The sequence below is a fragment of the Nicotiana tabacum genome, chromosome 12 (genome assembly GCF_000715075.1).
Source record: "Nicotiana tabacum cultivar K326 chromosome 12, ASM71507v2, whole genome shotgun sequence".
Classification (NCBI taxonomy): Eukaryota; Viridiplantae; Streptophyta; class Magnoliopsida; order Solanales; family Solanaceae; genus Nicotiana; species Nicotiana tabacum.
Window position 1 is genome coordinate 32,289,001 of NC_134091.1, and position 13,263 is coordinate 32,302,263.

Here is a 13,263-nt window from a genome sequence, read left to right on the forward strand (position 1 = left end):
ATTATTTTGTATTTTCATATATCTGTTTGACACTAATTACTTGGATGATTTGCGTAAACGAAAGTCTATTGTTAAGAATTATATCCAAATGACATTATGAAGAGTTTAACTCAAGAGGTAAGCATTTCCTTCGTATTTGAAATTATTTTTGTCCTTTTCTATTAATGATATCAACTTCAATGAGTTCAAGACGCAATGCACCATGAGGGTAAGACATCGGGAGCAAGTCCTGATGCTCCATGATGATAAGAGTTGGGTTTGAATCTCAATTAATTATGGCCTAACATGCATTTATATTTGTAAGACATTGGGTCTGAGTCCCACTGTACCATATTGATGATATAATAATCACTAAAGAAAAATAATATATTTTTCATGAAAAGACATGAAGATTGTCCCACTTGATTTGCTCCATTCTTGAAGTGAATGTGGTAGCGGCGCATAATAAGTCTAAATAAAGACAAAAGGTTGACCAATGAACGTGGGTGTTCAAGAGATCAAAATAAATAATAGTCATCACTATGATTATAAAAGGAGAACAATAAAGGTTCTCAAAATAGCCCTTCAAAATGTGAGTATGTCATTGTATCACATGTACGCGACCAATGACATATTCATGTAACCACACAATAATATTTATTCTCTTTATTTCACTCAAACCTCCCTTAGAGGTGAGTTGTGTGGTATTCATCCAATCATGAGTGAGAGTCTCATTGGCCTTTTGAGCTAATTCATAGAATATTGAAAAAGAACATGAGTGAGAGTCTTATTGGCCTTGTTGAGCTAATTCATAGAATATTGAACCTCAATGGAACTCGAGATATTTTCGAACAAGAAATACAGCAAACATTGCCAGTTATGTTCGTACTGAGATGGATATCCAATTACAGAACATGTAATAAGATATATTAAGGGGTAGAGAGTGACAAAATTATGGCCCCATTTCGTTTTGAACACAGCCAAAAGCCAATGTATAATACATACAACCACTCCCTAAACCCCTGCCTCCCCAACTTTTTATTTCCCTCCCGTCTAGAATACAAAAATACTTTATAATACCATGTCCAAGATGCACTTTCCCTCATCGATCTCTACGAGTTACAGGAGATTTCGAGTTGTCAGAAGGGTTAACCCGACCTAATCTACTGGAGTCGGTCTTACTACTACTATGACTACTAAATAAATTTCTACAATGCTTACTTGAGTTGGGACAGAGAGGTGTCCTTGAATTGCTTTCTCGAACCCCAGCATAACCGTTTCGATCAGGTAACCCTGTCCAAAAACCGTGACCATCCCCAGCTGTTTCTGCACCGTCGCTACAACTGCTACAGGTCTCTTCATGTGCAGAAGCATTACGGTCCAAATCAGCAAGAGGTGAATGTTTCGAGTATAGAGGGGAAGGAGAAGATGAGGATGACGATGTGTCAGAATCTGATGAATTCCTCCACGGGTTATTCCAACAACCTCCAGACTCACCAAATATTTGATCAAATAATTCATCAGTGCTAGTAGAATCCCTGTTAGTGCTCTCTGTGCTGCAAGAAGCACCCTCAGAGAAGAGAGAGGATGACTGTTCGCTTGATGAGTCGTCCTCAAATATTGACCTACTCGGCCTGACACTTGTATGACTAGTATAAGAGCATTCGCTGCAAGTTTGATCAGTTGAATCGCCATGAGAAGAGTCCCATGGACTTCTTGTATGGGATCTTGATTTACAAGCCAATTGCTTAGATCTTCTTGGATCAAGAGGAATTGCCAAACTCCTCATTATTCTCGGAGCCCGTGGCGAGCACCTAAACGGAAGAGGAAAAAGTCAGCTACAACCAATAAGGATAGGGGAATGCATAGCTCAACTAGAAAGAGAACTTAATTTTACCTTGAATAGAGAAGCATGTATGCTCCCTCCGACAAGACTCTTTCAAGTTCGACGGATTTTACCTACAAAGATGACAAAGCCCAGATCAAAACCTCGAAAACAGCATGACTCATGCTTCGCAATAGTACATGAAGCAGAGTCGAGAGGAAATGGGGTGTCACAATTTTCCAACACCACAGAACTCGTGAATGCACAAGCACTGTTAGTAGTTCAAAGCAGAATGGACAAACTACTACTTCATACCAAATGACTGAATTCCTTAAAAGGTTACACAATACCAAAAAGCCCAGAAGTGAGAAATAAACTATCCAAGCAATGGAAGAAATTCAGAAGATAAAAGGAGATAAGTAAAACATAAGCTCGTTAGTGTGACCTACCGAACTATCATTAACTTTGAACCACCTATTCTGAAAGTTCCTCACATAACACACATAGTGACCAGAAAATGCAGCATTCATTACGTCCAGGTGAACCACGACTCCATAAAGCTGGTAAACTGGCGACTTATCACGTGTCCCACTCATATATGGTGCCAGGTTCAGAATCTCTGGAAATTTAATTGTCTTGTTTAGCTTCCCAAATTTACCTGACTGCAAAACTACAGACAGTGAGCAATTGGCAACAAAACAAAGACACATGGAAGCATTTACTTGGATCAATATAAAAAAATGGAGACAAACTTCATTCAAAACAGTACCTGAAATCTCTTTAATGCAATAGTGAGGACATTAGGAGCCTCCAGCACTTTCAACTTTTTCTTGGCCTTCTCATATGATTTACATCTGAAGAAGCAATAAAATTTTAGTCCAAATATGTGCTCTAAATCTATTTTACTTCATCATTTCAATGAAAATAGCATGCATGCATTTCAAGAATCGATCTGCTCATAACCAAAAAAATTGTTATTGCACAGAAATTTCATATTGTTAGTGCCACTACCGGAGATTTTAGAACAAATTGTCATTCAAAGCTAAATCAGCAGATTTTATCATATTAAAATCACTTTTACACACATATATACAACAACAAACCCAGTGAGTTCCCACACACACACACACACATATATATATAGAGAGAGAGAGAGATAGAGAGAAGTGTGTGTAATATATATATATATATATATATATATATATATATATATATATATATATATAGAGAGAGAGAGAGAGAGAGAGAGAGAGAGAGGGAGAGATTGTAAGTATTTGGGTATCGCATCGCATTTAACGAAGTCGGCAGAAAGCCGGAAACAAAGAAACGATTCAATGAAAGTTTAATCAACTCAGTTAACACCAACAAATGGCACTACCATTAGATTCTCCAAAGCCAACTGAGTCAAAACATTAACACATGCAAAGCATCTGACCCACTACTAAAGAAAAGGTTATAACCCTCAAATGAAATATGAAGTAAAAGAAATGGAGGGTTAACATATTCCAGTTGCTTCGTCAAGAATTGCAGACTCAATTTATTTACCTCCTCTTTACAATAATTTTCGGGTTCTTTTTCTCCTATTTATTAAGACTGGGTTTTTTTTCTTTTTTTTTTTTTTTTTGTGTGTGTGTGTGGGTGGGGTGGGGGGGGGGGGTGAAGTGTACTGTTGGGTTTTTGATAAGCAATGGAAATTTAGAGTTTCACCTAAACCTTCTCAGATAAATACATTACAAGAAAGAGGTATGAGACAATCGGATCTAACCTGCCACATCGGTACTTGTTTTCACCGTCTAGAGTCTCGGTATGAGTAAATTGTTTTAAAGCTTCCTCCAAGGTACCTATATCTCCGTCTATTTCAACAGTAAGATCCATCATTCTCTCTTGCCTTTCAGATTTGCCCCCGCACCTCATGCACTCGATCTTTCAGTTAAAATTTTCAAAAATCAGGATAGAAGTTTCCAAGGAAATACAGAGCTTACTTTTAAGAACTACTAAAAGCCAGCAGTTACCTTTGAACGAAGGTATCCCCCAAACATAAGCCCCACGAGAGTTGTTTCTTCTTCAAAAGAGCCAGATGCACTAACCCCAGCTTCCCTCAAGCAAATGGATTGCATTGTGTCGATAACATACCTATTAAGTTTGGCGAACAGATAATAAACTAACTTAGAACTGTAAAAGATACTTGCACATTACAATTACAAGCTCCACAGATACAGAAAACATACCTAAGGAATTCATGTGCATCTTCTTCTCTACCATTACCAAGATTGCTTCCGATGCTCTCGAGATGGGAAATTATGCTAATAGGAGAGAGAGGAGAGTTTCCGTCCTTTGCTTTTAGAACTAGACTCTCGAACTCACACGTGAAGCACCACCCTTTCTTTTCACCTGATAGCAGACAAAAAGAGAGAAGTAGAGAGTTTTATTTGATTTAGGGTCTATGATAGATGAAAATTTAAGAATTCTAACAAACAAAAATTGGACGTACATGTTTTGGAGTGGAGCCCTTGAAGAAAATAGGAAGTAAGCGGTGGAGTAAACGCCAGGCATTGAAGGACAGCATTAGCATAGCAGCTACGGCACATTGCAGAAAAACAAGTTAGGCATGAGGAAATATATACACATTTTGTGAGATTTTGATGTATATCCTACACCTAGCAAGTTTTAGAATAGGAACCACAAGACAATAGCCAAATAAACAGCGATAAGTTCAGAATCTTCCATTTTCTAGTTGAGACATTAACCGGGTAGATAAGTATAGGAAAGTAAGACAGCAAGAAATCTGAATATTCGGATATTAAATCTTGACTAAAGCCTCTAGAATTGCCAATTAATATCTGATTCCCCTTTAGTCTTTTCGCAATGTTATTTTCATTGAAGCCAATCAATCTTCATGTTTGAGGAGGACTTAAATAAAGAACTCTCAAATGATGTTTGAGTAAACCTTTTTTTTCTTTTTTTGGATAACCTAGAAATCCCCTAGGGCAAGTGGTGCACAGTTCGAAACTCGGTGGATAATGGATCCACCCCTCTACCCTTCTCCACTTAAATACAACTTTAAATTGTAAAATATAGGCTTGTAATGAATTTAAATGGGGAACATGGTCAGTGGGGATTCATCTAGCCGACCCCAAGTTATTTGGACTAAGTCATCGCTGTTGTTGTCTACAACAGGGTTAGAACATGTGACCTGCTCCTGACCACACATCACATGTTTGAGTGAACCCTTCCCCTTATTTTTTCATTCTCTCCTTTATTTCCCACTTTTCTCTTACTCTCAGCTCATCTCAGCGGCTCAGCCTGCTCATGCTCTTATTTATTGAGCCCCAAAACACCATAAGGTCCAGGGCCATTTTTTGCCCACAACATCCTCTCTTTTAGAACAAGAACACATCAAGTTATTAGTTGAAAAGCCCAAAGCTAACTGCACTAAGTAGACCTTAACAACAGAGGTCTCTTCAACTGAGGAATTTCTGGTAGTTCCAACATAAGTAACCAATTAATTTCATGCAATCACAAAATTTTCTTACTGACCCCTAAAGTTTTCCTACAAAATAATTTCACAAAACTTCACTACTTATTAAAACAGGTAATTTCATAAATTTATGCACTAATTATCTCATTAAATAAGGCCCTTGAACGTCAGACCATCAATCATTTATGTAAAATGTTACTCATAAGTAAAATCCATTAATATATCTTGTAACTCACAGCAAATCACCTAATTTCTTTGTAGATTGAACAACCAATGGCTGAGAAATTTTACTCTTAACAGGGAAAGCATGTTCAAAAGCTTCAATAAGTGATATAAATACTTGAAATCGGAACGTAATGAGACAAAATCCACATCCCTTAAGACAAAAGCACGTTTAGATAAGAAAGTTATACGAGGCACGACTAGTCGAAAATAACTAGACATTCTAGGTTACATAGTAAAACCAGCTCAAACTCATGCCACATACCTGTTACCACAGTTAACGAGGCCAAATGGCCGCAATTCATTCTTCCAATTATGAAGCTTCACAAAACTTTCATATGGAAAAAGACCCTGAAAAGAAACATATCTGATGAATACAGCGTCTAAAATCTTATGTGCATTACAGGTGAAAATCACATATAATCAAGAAATGTATACCTTGTTACCATATCTTCCAACGACCTCACACTCATCCCCCAAAGAATTATGCCGTGTCAGCTTTGAACCCCTGAACTGGTCAACAACTTTCAACACCGATGACTTCAAGCCATTCCTTGCATTTGGTAAAGGAACATTTGACTCTGCAGAACAGGCACTAGACACTTGAGTGCTATCAATCCTAGGAGACTTCACATTTTGAACTTCATGCCTCCCATTGCTAGAAGAGATATGACTACCAGAAATTTTGGCAGGAGAAGATTCTTTTTGTCTATCTTTTGGCAATTGTAAAACACTGGCCGAGCCTTCAACGCCACAATATGATTTTTTGGGGCTTGACAATGGCAAGCTACTAACTTTTAACCCATCATGATTCTTTAAATTACCAGAAGCACCAGATGAGGAGTATCTACCTTCCTCGGGGGTCGATGTATATTTATCACTGGAGTCATGCACATCAAGTTGATTCGAAGTTACAGATCGTGAAGCTGATGACCTCCTGCTTTCTGTCTCATCTTTAACTTCAAATCTTGATTCAGCTCGTTCGACTGGTTTCCGCCGTTCCACTGTAATTGGGTTTGGATTTTTCAGATTCTTTTTTGAGTTGGATCCATGTTCACCCACCTCAGAAACAAGAGGTCTAGCCATTTCAGGGGGCTGAGATGAAGTTGACTGAAAATCTGAAATCTTGGTGTTGCAAGCATTTCTGGAAGGAGAATATGCAATACTGTCAAGTGACTGAATCTTAGATCTAGTATAAGGAACTGCTCCTTCCCAAAAACCAGATGAGGGTGTAGAAGGCTCTGTTGATGAAGATTCACTGGATCCATCATTACTTGAACTTGTCGATGTCCAATATTTAGACTGCGTGTCCCCATGAATGATAAGCTTTGTGGGATTATATTTGCCTGACGTTGAAACAACATCTGCAGCAGATACCAGTTTGGGTTGCTCTCTGTAGGGTGGCTTACATCCGTCTACCTTGGAATGATTAGCCTGACTCTTAACTTTAGCAATAATAGCAGACTTATGACTGTCAGAAGCATCAGAGTCATTTGAATCAGAAGCAGAAAGATCAACAGACGATTCACTTGAGGCAGTGAGGTCCAAATGTTCACATTGAGATGAGTGAAGCACGTAACTGGAGTTCAAATTGGGACATTTTGCTTCTGTCAGACTCTGTTCATTTGAGACATCCTTCGCATCATATGTTGCAGAGTGTTTGGATCTCAAAACTGCAGCTTCTGCTGGGGAAGCATCGCCTGATTCTGAAGAATGTCTCCCTTCAACCTCAATGCTCTTAAGATGACTTCCATTTGATTCCTGCTTATATGCATTCAGATGAGATGTCGCATCAACATCATTGTGGTGATCTGTGTTGCTAACTGGACGGCATTCATCCTTGTGACCTTGTCTCCAATGAAGGATTTGACATTTGCCAGAGCTGAGATGAATACAAAATATAGGAATATTAGAGATGTAGATATGAATGGTTTGGAGCTTCAAGAGAATAAAAATTTGATAGCTATCAAGAAAGAGATAAGATGCCTAATATGTAAGCAAGGTATCTTGAGCATATAGTACTAAATATGCAAGCAATCTCAATTCTTTCGACAAGTTTATTTCTCAAAGCATTAAAGTAAAAGCAAAGCTGTAAACTCAGTCATTAGTGTCAAGATAGATGCTCGTCCACAAGTTGTCTTTTCAACTGTAAAAACCTCTTCCTCCGCTATCCCACCCAAAAGAAAAGGCGCCTAAAAAGAGAACAAAAAAAGATATCTTCACAAATGTTGGGGCCTGCGTTACATGGACTCGGGTGCTTGAGGCTACTGATAAAATACGTATACGGATGCTGGGATACTAAGAGCAGACTCAATTTTTAAAAGAAAAGGAAATCTTGAGACCATAATAATCATTCCTGGATAAACAAGAAGGCCTATGCACCAACCAACACAAGGGTAAGAGGCCAGATCCGCACCTGATAGCTCCTACTTGAAAATTTAGTAGGAAACACTCTCATCTCACCTCAATCCAAATTTAGCTGCAAAGTTCCAAATGTTTGATGCATTCTAGATAAATAGCATTTATTTACAACTCTATACATTTTAAATTTTCAAATTTTAAATACATTAAATGACTCAATTTTAAATGATGTATATCCTCTCTAATCTCAATGTAGTTATTTGATACATCTAACTATTGCTTCGTATTGGGCAGCAAACTTTCAGGGTGAACCTGGGAATCTACTTAGAGGACTTATCATGGCTCTAGCCTTGACACCATTGGATTAGCGACAGTCCAGGACCATGCAAGTTCTTCTGGGTGCACCTGAACTTAAAATAGCAGTTTCCTGCTTGTTATATATTTTCATTATCAGATAGTTCCTCCTGAAAGATAGGATGTCTAACATGTTATATAGATTAAAAAAATTATCCATTTGCTGTCAAATAACTGAATATCTCCGCTCTGATAATCAATTTATTATGTGTTTCTTCATGTGTATGTAAGATTCAAAAAAAAAAAAAAAGAATTGGTATAATTGGAAATTAACTTCATTATGAAGACAAAACGTCCTTCAGATGTAATCACAGTTCATTGATTTACAACAATAAAACCTTCTTTTTGAAATGTACCGTAGACTGCCTCTATATTTAAAGCTTACCCTAGCCTTGGTGCTAATAATTTATGCAGAAATTCTTCAAAACTGAAACTGTATTTTTGCTCCATTTAATAATCGTGTTACAAGCATAAAATTTACATAAATCCGTCTAAATTACAAGATATTACCACTTCTCTTTTGCAATAAGTTGACAAAGAAACACAGCAAATATTGATTTTGATTTTGAGGCAATAGGAAATAGAGTCAAGAAGAACGTAAATCTTTCAACATATGAAGTTACAACATAACAGGGGCGGAGCTAGTAGCCCGTTTACGGGTTCAGGCAAACCCAATAACTTTTGTTCAGACCGTGTGTATTTGTGTTAAATAAATTCATTAAATATGTACAAATATTAAATTTAGACCCAGTTATTAACACTTGAAGTCATCCTTTTAAATTCCAGAACCCGTAAGGTTGAAATACTAGCTCCGCCTCTGCAACCTAAACATGAAGAGGTAAGTCCTCACATGCAGAAATTTAGTAGGTGCTTTAGATTCCGCTCTTATTACTAACTTATCGTGAACACTATTATTAAAGACGTTGGATTAGTACTGAAAAGGGCACTAACGGCTAGTGACTACGATACCAAAGAGGCGTATAAATGACCTCTCGTAACTCCACCTCCATATGTGGCATAAAAAGGATCGATTCCATTGTAAACATGGAAGAGATTAGAGCACATCCCGCGTAAGGGTAACGAATAGGCTGAGCAAACTAGTTAAGAGTCTTGGAACCATTTCATTGAGCTTCTTTTATGTTTAAAATTCAGCTTATTCAATTTAAGACTCTTGTAAATTTACCAATCAATGAGAATTACTCTAAATCGAAACAAGCCCAACTTAAGCTTTGCTTCACTGGTGTATGTTAATTCGCATATACAAATAAATTTCATGATGTAGCATGAGCATAGCACTAATGATATCTTCATCTTAAATTTGTTCTTGTGGCAATTAATCTAGTGAAAAGGAGAAGGATGAGGAAAACAGAAGATATGAAAGAAAAAATATTTTTGCAATTAAATTATAGATCAGCAGTTATTCTTCTACCCATCCCAAAATGAATTAATTTCTTAGTAACCGTAAATTTCGTCCATTCTAGTTAACCATTAATGTAGAAAGATGAATCAGAAAGAATAACAAAACTTCGCTCTCTTGAAATTGTCTAAGTGATTCAATAGCAGTCAGTTACATAGAATAGAGATTTCATTTGCGCATTTTATGCCACTCATAAAATGGTCACCAGTTACCATATACCATTAGCAGTTCATTCGTCTCATTTGATTCTAGAGCATATCAGAAGAAAGTCTTCACTAGAGGAACTGCAGCCCAATTATAAAACTAAACCTATGCCGTCAACTGCAAAAGTGCACTTTTTAACCAGAACTAAAGAGGAAAAAGTAATTGAAAAGCCCTTCTACAATGTTGCAATTATTGAGTAAATGAATCCAAAATCTACATCCAATACTAGCAAGTCTATCAATGATCTAGTTCCAACAACAACAACAACAACAAAAATCGTTTCAATTCTAAGCTAGCTGGATAGGTAATAGGAATCTTCACTATCCTTGTCACTGTGTGTAATATTTACTACTAATTTAAATTCTTTAACAATAGAAGTTCTCTATCTACAAACATACAAACCCCTGTTGAACATCAAACCTAAGGAAAGCGTATCAACATGGCTATGCCTCAACCTCAACTAGTTTCATCACACATGAAAAAAAGGAAAAGGAAAAAAATATAAACTTTTAGGAGAGATTGGGGTTATGAATCAAACATACCAGTAGCGAACTGCTTTACATTGAGAGCACCGAGTAGAGGTCGGAGAAGAGCAAACTGCGCATTGGTACTGCAATTGCCGTGAACCAGAATATGATGTTGTAGTTGATGATGGTGGTGGTGGTGCTGATGATGCTGGCGGTTCAACGAATACGTCATCCTCCTTCAGAATATCATAACTATATCCTCCATAACCGTAGCCGTATTCTTCAGCGGCTAGTAGCTCAGCCCTAGCTGCCTCCTCTGAAGCCAAAACCAAAAGCCTCTTGATCTCCTCCCTCCTGGCCACCGAACGCCGCCATTTTCGGCGAACCACAAAACCTAACACCGGTCCAAAAACCGCCACAAAAGCCGCCACCACCAAGCTCGAGAGAAACCCTAGATCCCCTCCCACGAGCATTTACACAAACCCAAAAACAACAGCAGATCACATCCAAACCCTAATTCTTCCAAATTCATAGAGAGTTCCTATAACTCCTCCCCGATCACCAAGTCGAAATTCTTCCAACGCACACACACAAAAACACAAAGATCAAACTTTGCATGCACACAAAATTAATTCAATCAAAAATCGTCAGATCAATAAAATTACAAAAATAATTAAACTTAATTGTGGAGAAATCGAGAGAGGAAAGTGTGTCGTTTGGAGAAGCAATAAAGTCACTGGAAGAGAGAAGATTCTGACCCTAAGAGAATTTTTTTCAGATCGAGAATTTAGGGGTTTTTTAAAAAAAAGTGACGGGAAAACTGAAAAAGGAAATTAAAATAGGCGTATAAGTGTGAAAATAAGAATAAATGTAGGGGGTTAAAATTAAAATATTAATTCTGTGAGATGTAAGAAATCGATGGATGTGGGCAAAGAATTTTGTCCTCAGGCATCGGGAGACGTGAACCCTTGGCTCATCTAAATATTCGGACCGGAGTTTAACCGGTCGGAAGATTCACTTATTTGAACCCGGTCTATCTTTTAATGTAAACTTTCCTTTTGTCTTTTTTTGTGGATCTAACGTTAATACCAAATATTTTATTTCTATTTATATCACTTTCATTAATGGTTTACCATAAACTTTGATGATCATTAAATTATTGTTTCGTTCAATTATTTTGATTGTTTACGACTTTTCCCGAAACATTTGGTCTAATATAGGAATTTTGATATGGTCTTGTTCAAATAGATTTTTTTTTTATAATTTTAATGTAGGCCAACTAAATGTCTTAATACATCCAAAGCTTTGTTAAACAAAATTGAAAACAAACCTTAACCCACTTGTTAGTAAATACTTATCTGCTGGTATTTATATTTAATTAAATAATTAATTTTACGAATCATTAAATCAAAATAAAAGTACATATGACTTGACTATATACTATGATTTAGTTAAAAAGTATAATATCTTTATATTCATTAACTTGAATAAACAGTAAATTTTATTTCACTTTCTTTTATTATTTTATTAGGCCTCTCTCTATCTTTTCCTATATACATTCGACTAAGGGTTTGAACATTTGAATCATAATTCGTAGATATGGTAGTCATGATTCATGATGAGTGTACGTGCCACCGACAATGGAATGTGATAGCTTACTCACCAATTTTAAACAATATTTACTAGTAACTGGAAATTTTTTAATATTCACATTATCTGAAGGAATATTGGAATTGAACTTAACATTCCTTTCCAAAATAAAATGAAAAACGAAAATCAAATTCTCATTCAGTATTGGAGCTTCGAGTAATTTGAGTTCACACTGCATAAGCTCCACTAAAATAAAAAGTATTACGTACTATATTTAATATACTAGTTTTTAGTGTACGTGTGTTGTAACAAAATAAATTTATTCTGCATGTACCTCATACACTCTTATAATCTAGGTAAACATGTCCGTGTTTCAGTAATATTCGTAGGTCGTCAACCAGGCACTCCCAATTTAATCCCTTTTTTTTAGTCTTATGTTTCTTCTCATCTCGACAAGAGTGGGTTGCTCTGGTGGTAAACACCATTCACTTCCAACCAAGAGGTTGTGAGTTCGAGTCACCCCAAGAGCAAGGTGGGAGTTCTTGGAGGGATGGAGCCGAGGGTCTATCGGAAACAGTCTCTCTATCCCAGGGTAGGGTTAAGGTCTGCATACACACTACCCTTCTCAGACCTCACTAGTGGGATTATACTGGGTTATTGTTGTTGTTATTGTATGTTTCTTCTCATCTCAAATATTTTTATTTAATTCTAACTTATGCAGCCCATGAGAAGGTAGGAACACTCTAAAAGAACTCATTCCACCTAATCCCTTCCTAAATAATTATATTTATGGATTACATAATTATATATATAGATCAAAGTAAAAATATAGCATTTCAAAATTTAACATGTAAATATAAAAGTTAAAAAAAAAAAGAAGGAAAAAAGGATTCTACGTTTTTGTTTGACAAAGTTGCCGAAATTTACCCATAACAAAAGTAGTTAAGAGTTTCCTTTTAATGTATTGTCCTTTTCTATTTATGTATAGGAAAAATTAGAATTTAAAATAATTTGATTCCTTCTTGAAATATATATTTTCTTTTAATTAACTTATGATTTTAGGAATTGAAGACATTTTAGTTCCTTCTCTGAATCGTACTTTTCTCATTTATTTATGATAGGAATTTTAGGAATGTGTATTTCACTTTTCTAAATCAAGTTCCTAAATAGGAAAGTAATTAAATGAATATTTTTAAATATTAGAAAAGTAAATTGAATGATTAATACTATATATAAGAAGATAATTAAATTACTATTTTGTCCAATTTGAACTCTATTTTAAAGGGGTAAAAAAGACGAATGATATTTCGCTAAAAATTTTCGTGTTTTTAATATAATATAGATATATATTTTTTAAAATTATAAT

The 13,263-nt window shown here is 36.1% G+C and overlaps 1 protein-coding gene across 1 annotated transcript; it reads right to left on the bottom strand.

The window, feature by feature from the left end:
- Positions 1-884: 884 nt before the first annotated feature.
- On the bottom strand, positions 885-11,260 carry LOC107809628 (ubiquitin carboxyl-terminal hydrolase 16). The gene is made up of 11 exons (XM_016634288.2): positions 10,383-11,260; positions 5,943-7,386; positions 5,770-5,855; positions 4,296-4,381; positions 4,033-4,195; positions 3,817-3,937; positions 3,570-3,727; positions 2,574-2,658; positions 2,254-2,466; positions 1,877-1,938; positions 885-1,793 (listed from the first exon to the last, which is right to left on the bottom strand). Exons 1-11 carry the CDS (start codon positions 10,778-10,780, stop codon positions 1,082-1,084), a joined length of 3,528 nt encoding a protein of 1,175 aa, XP_016489774.1. The 5' UTR covers positions 10,781-11,260; the 3' UTR covers positions 885-1,081.
- Positions 11,261-13,263: the final 2,003 nt, after the last annotated feature.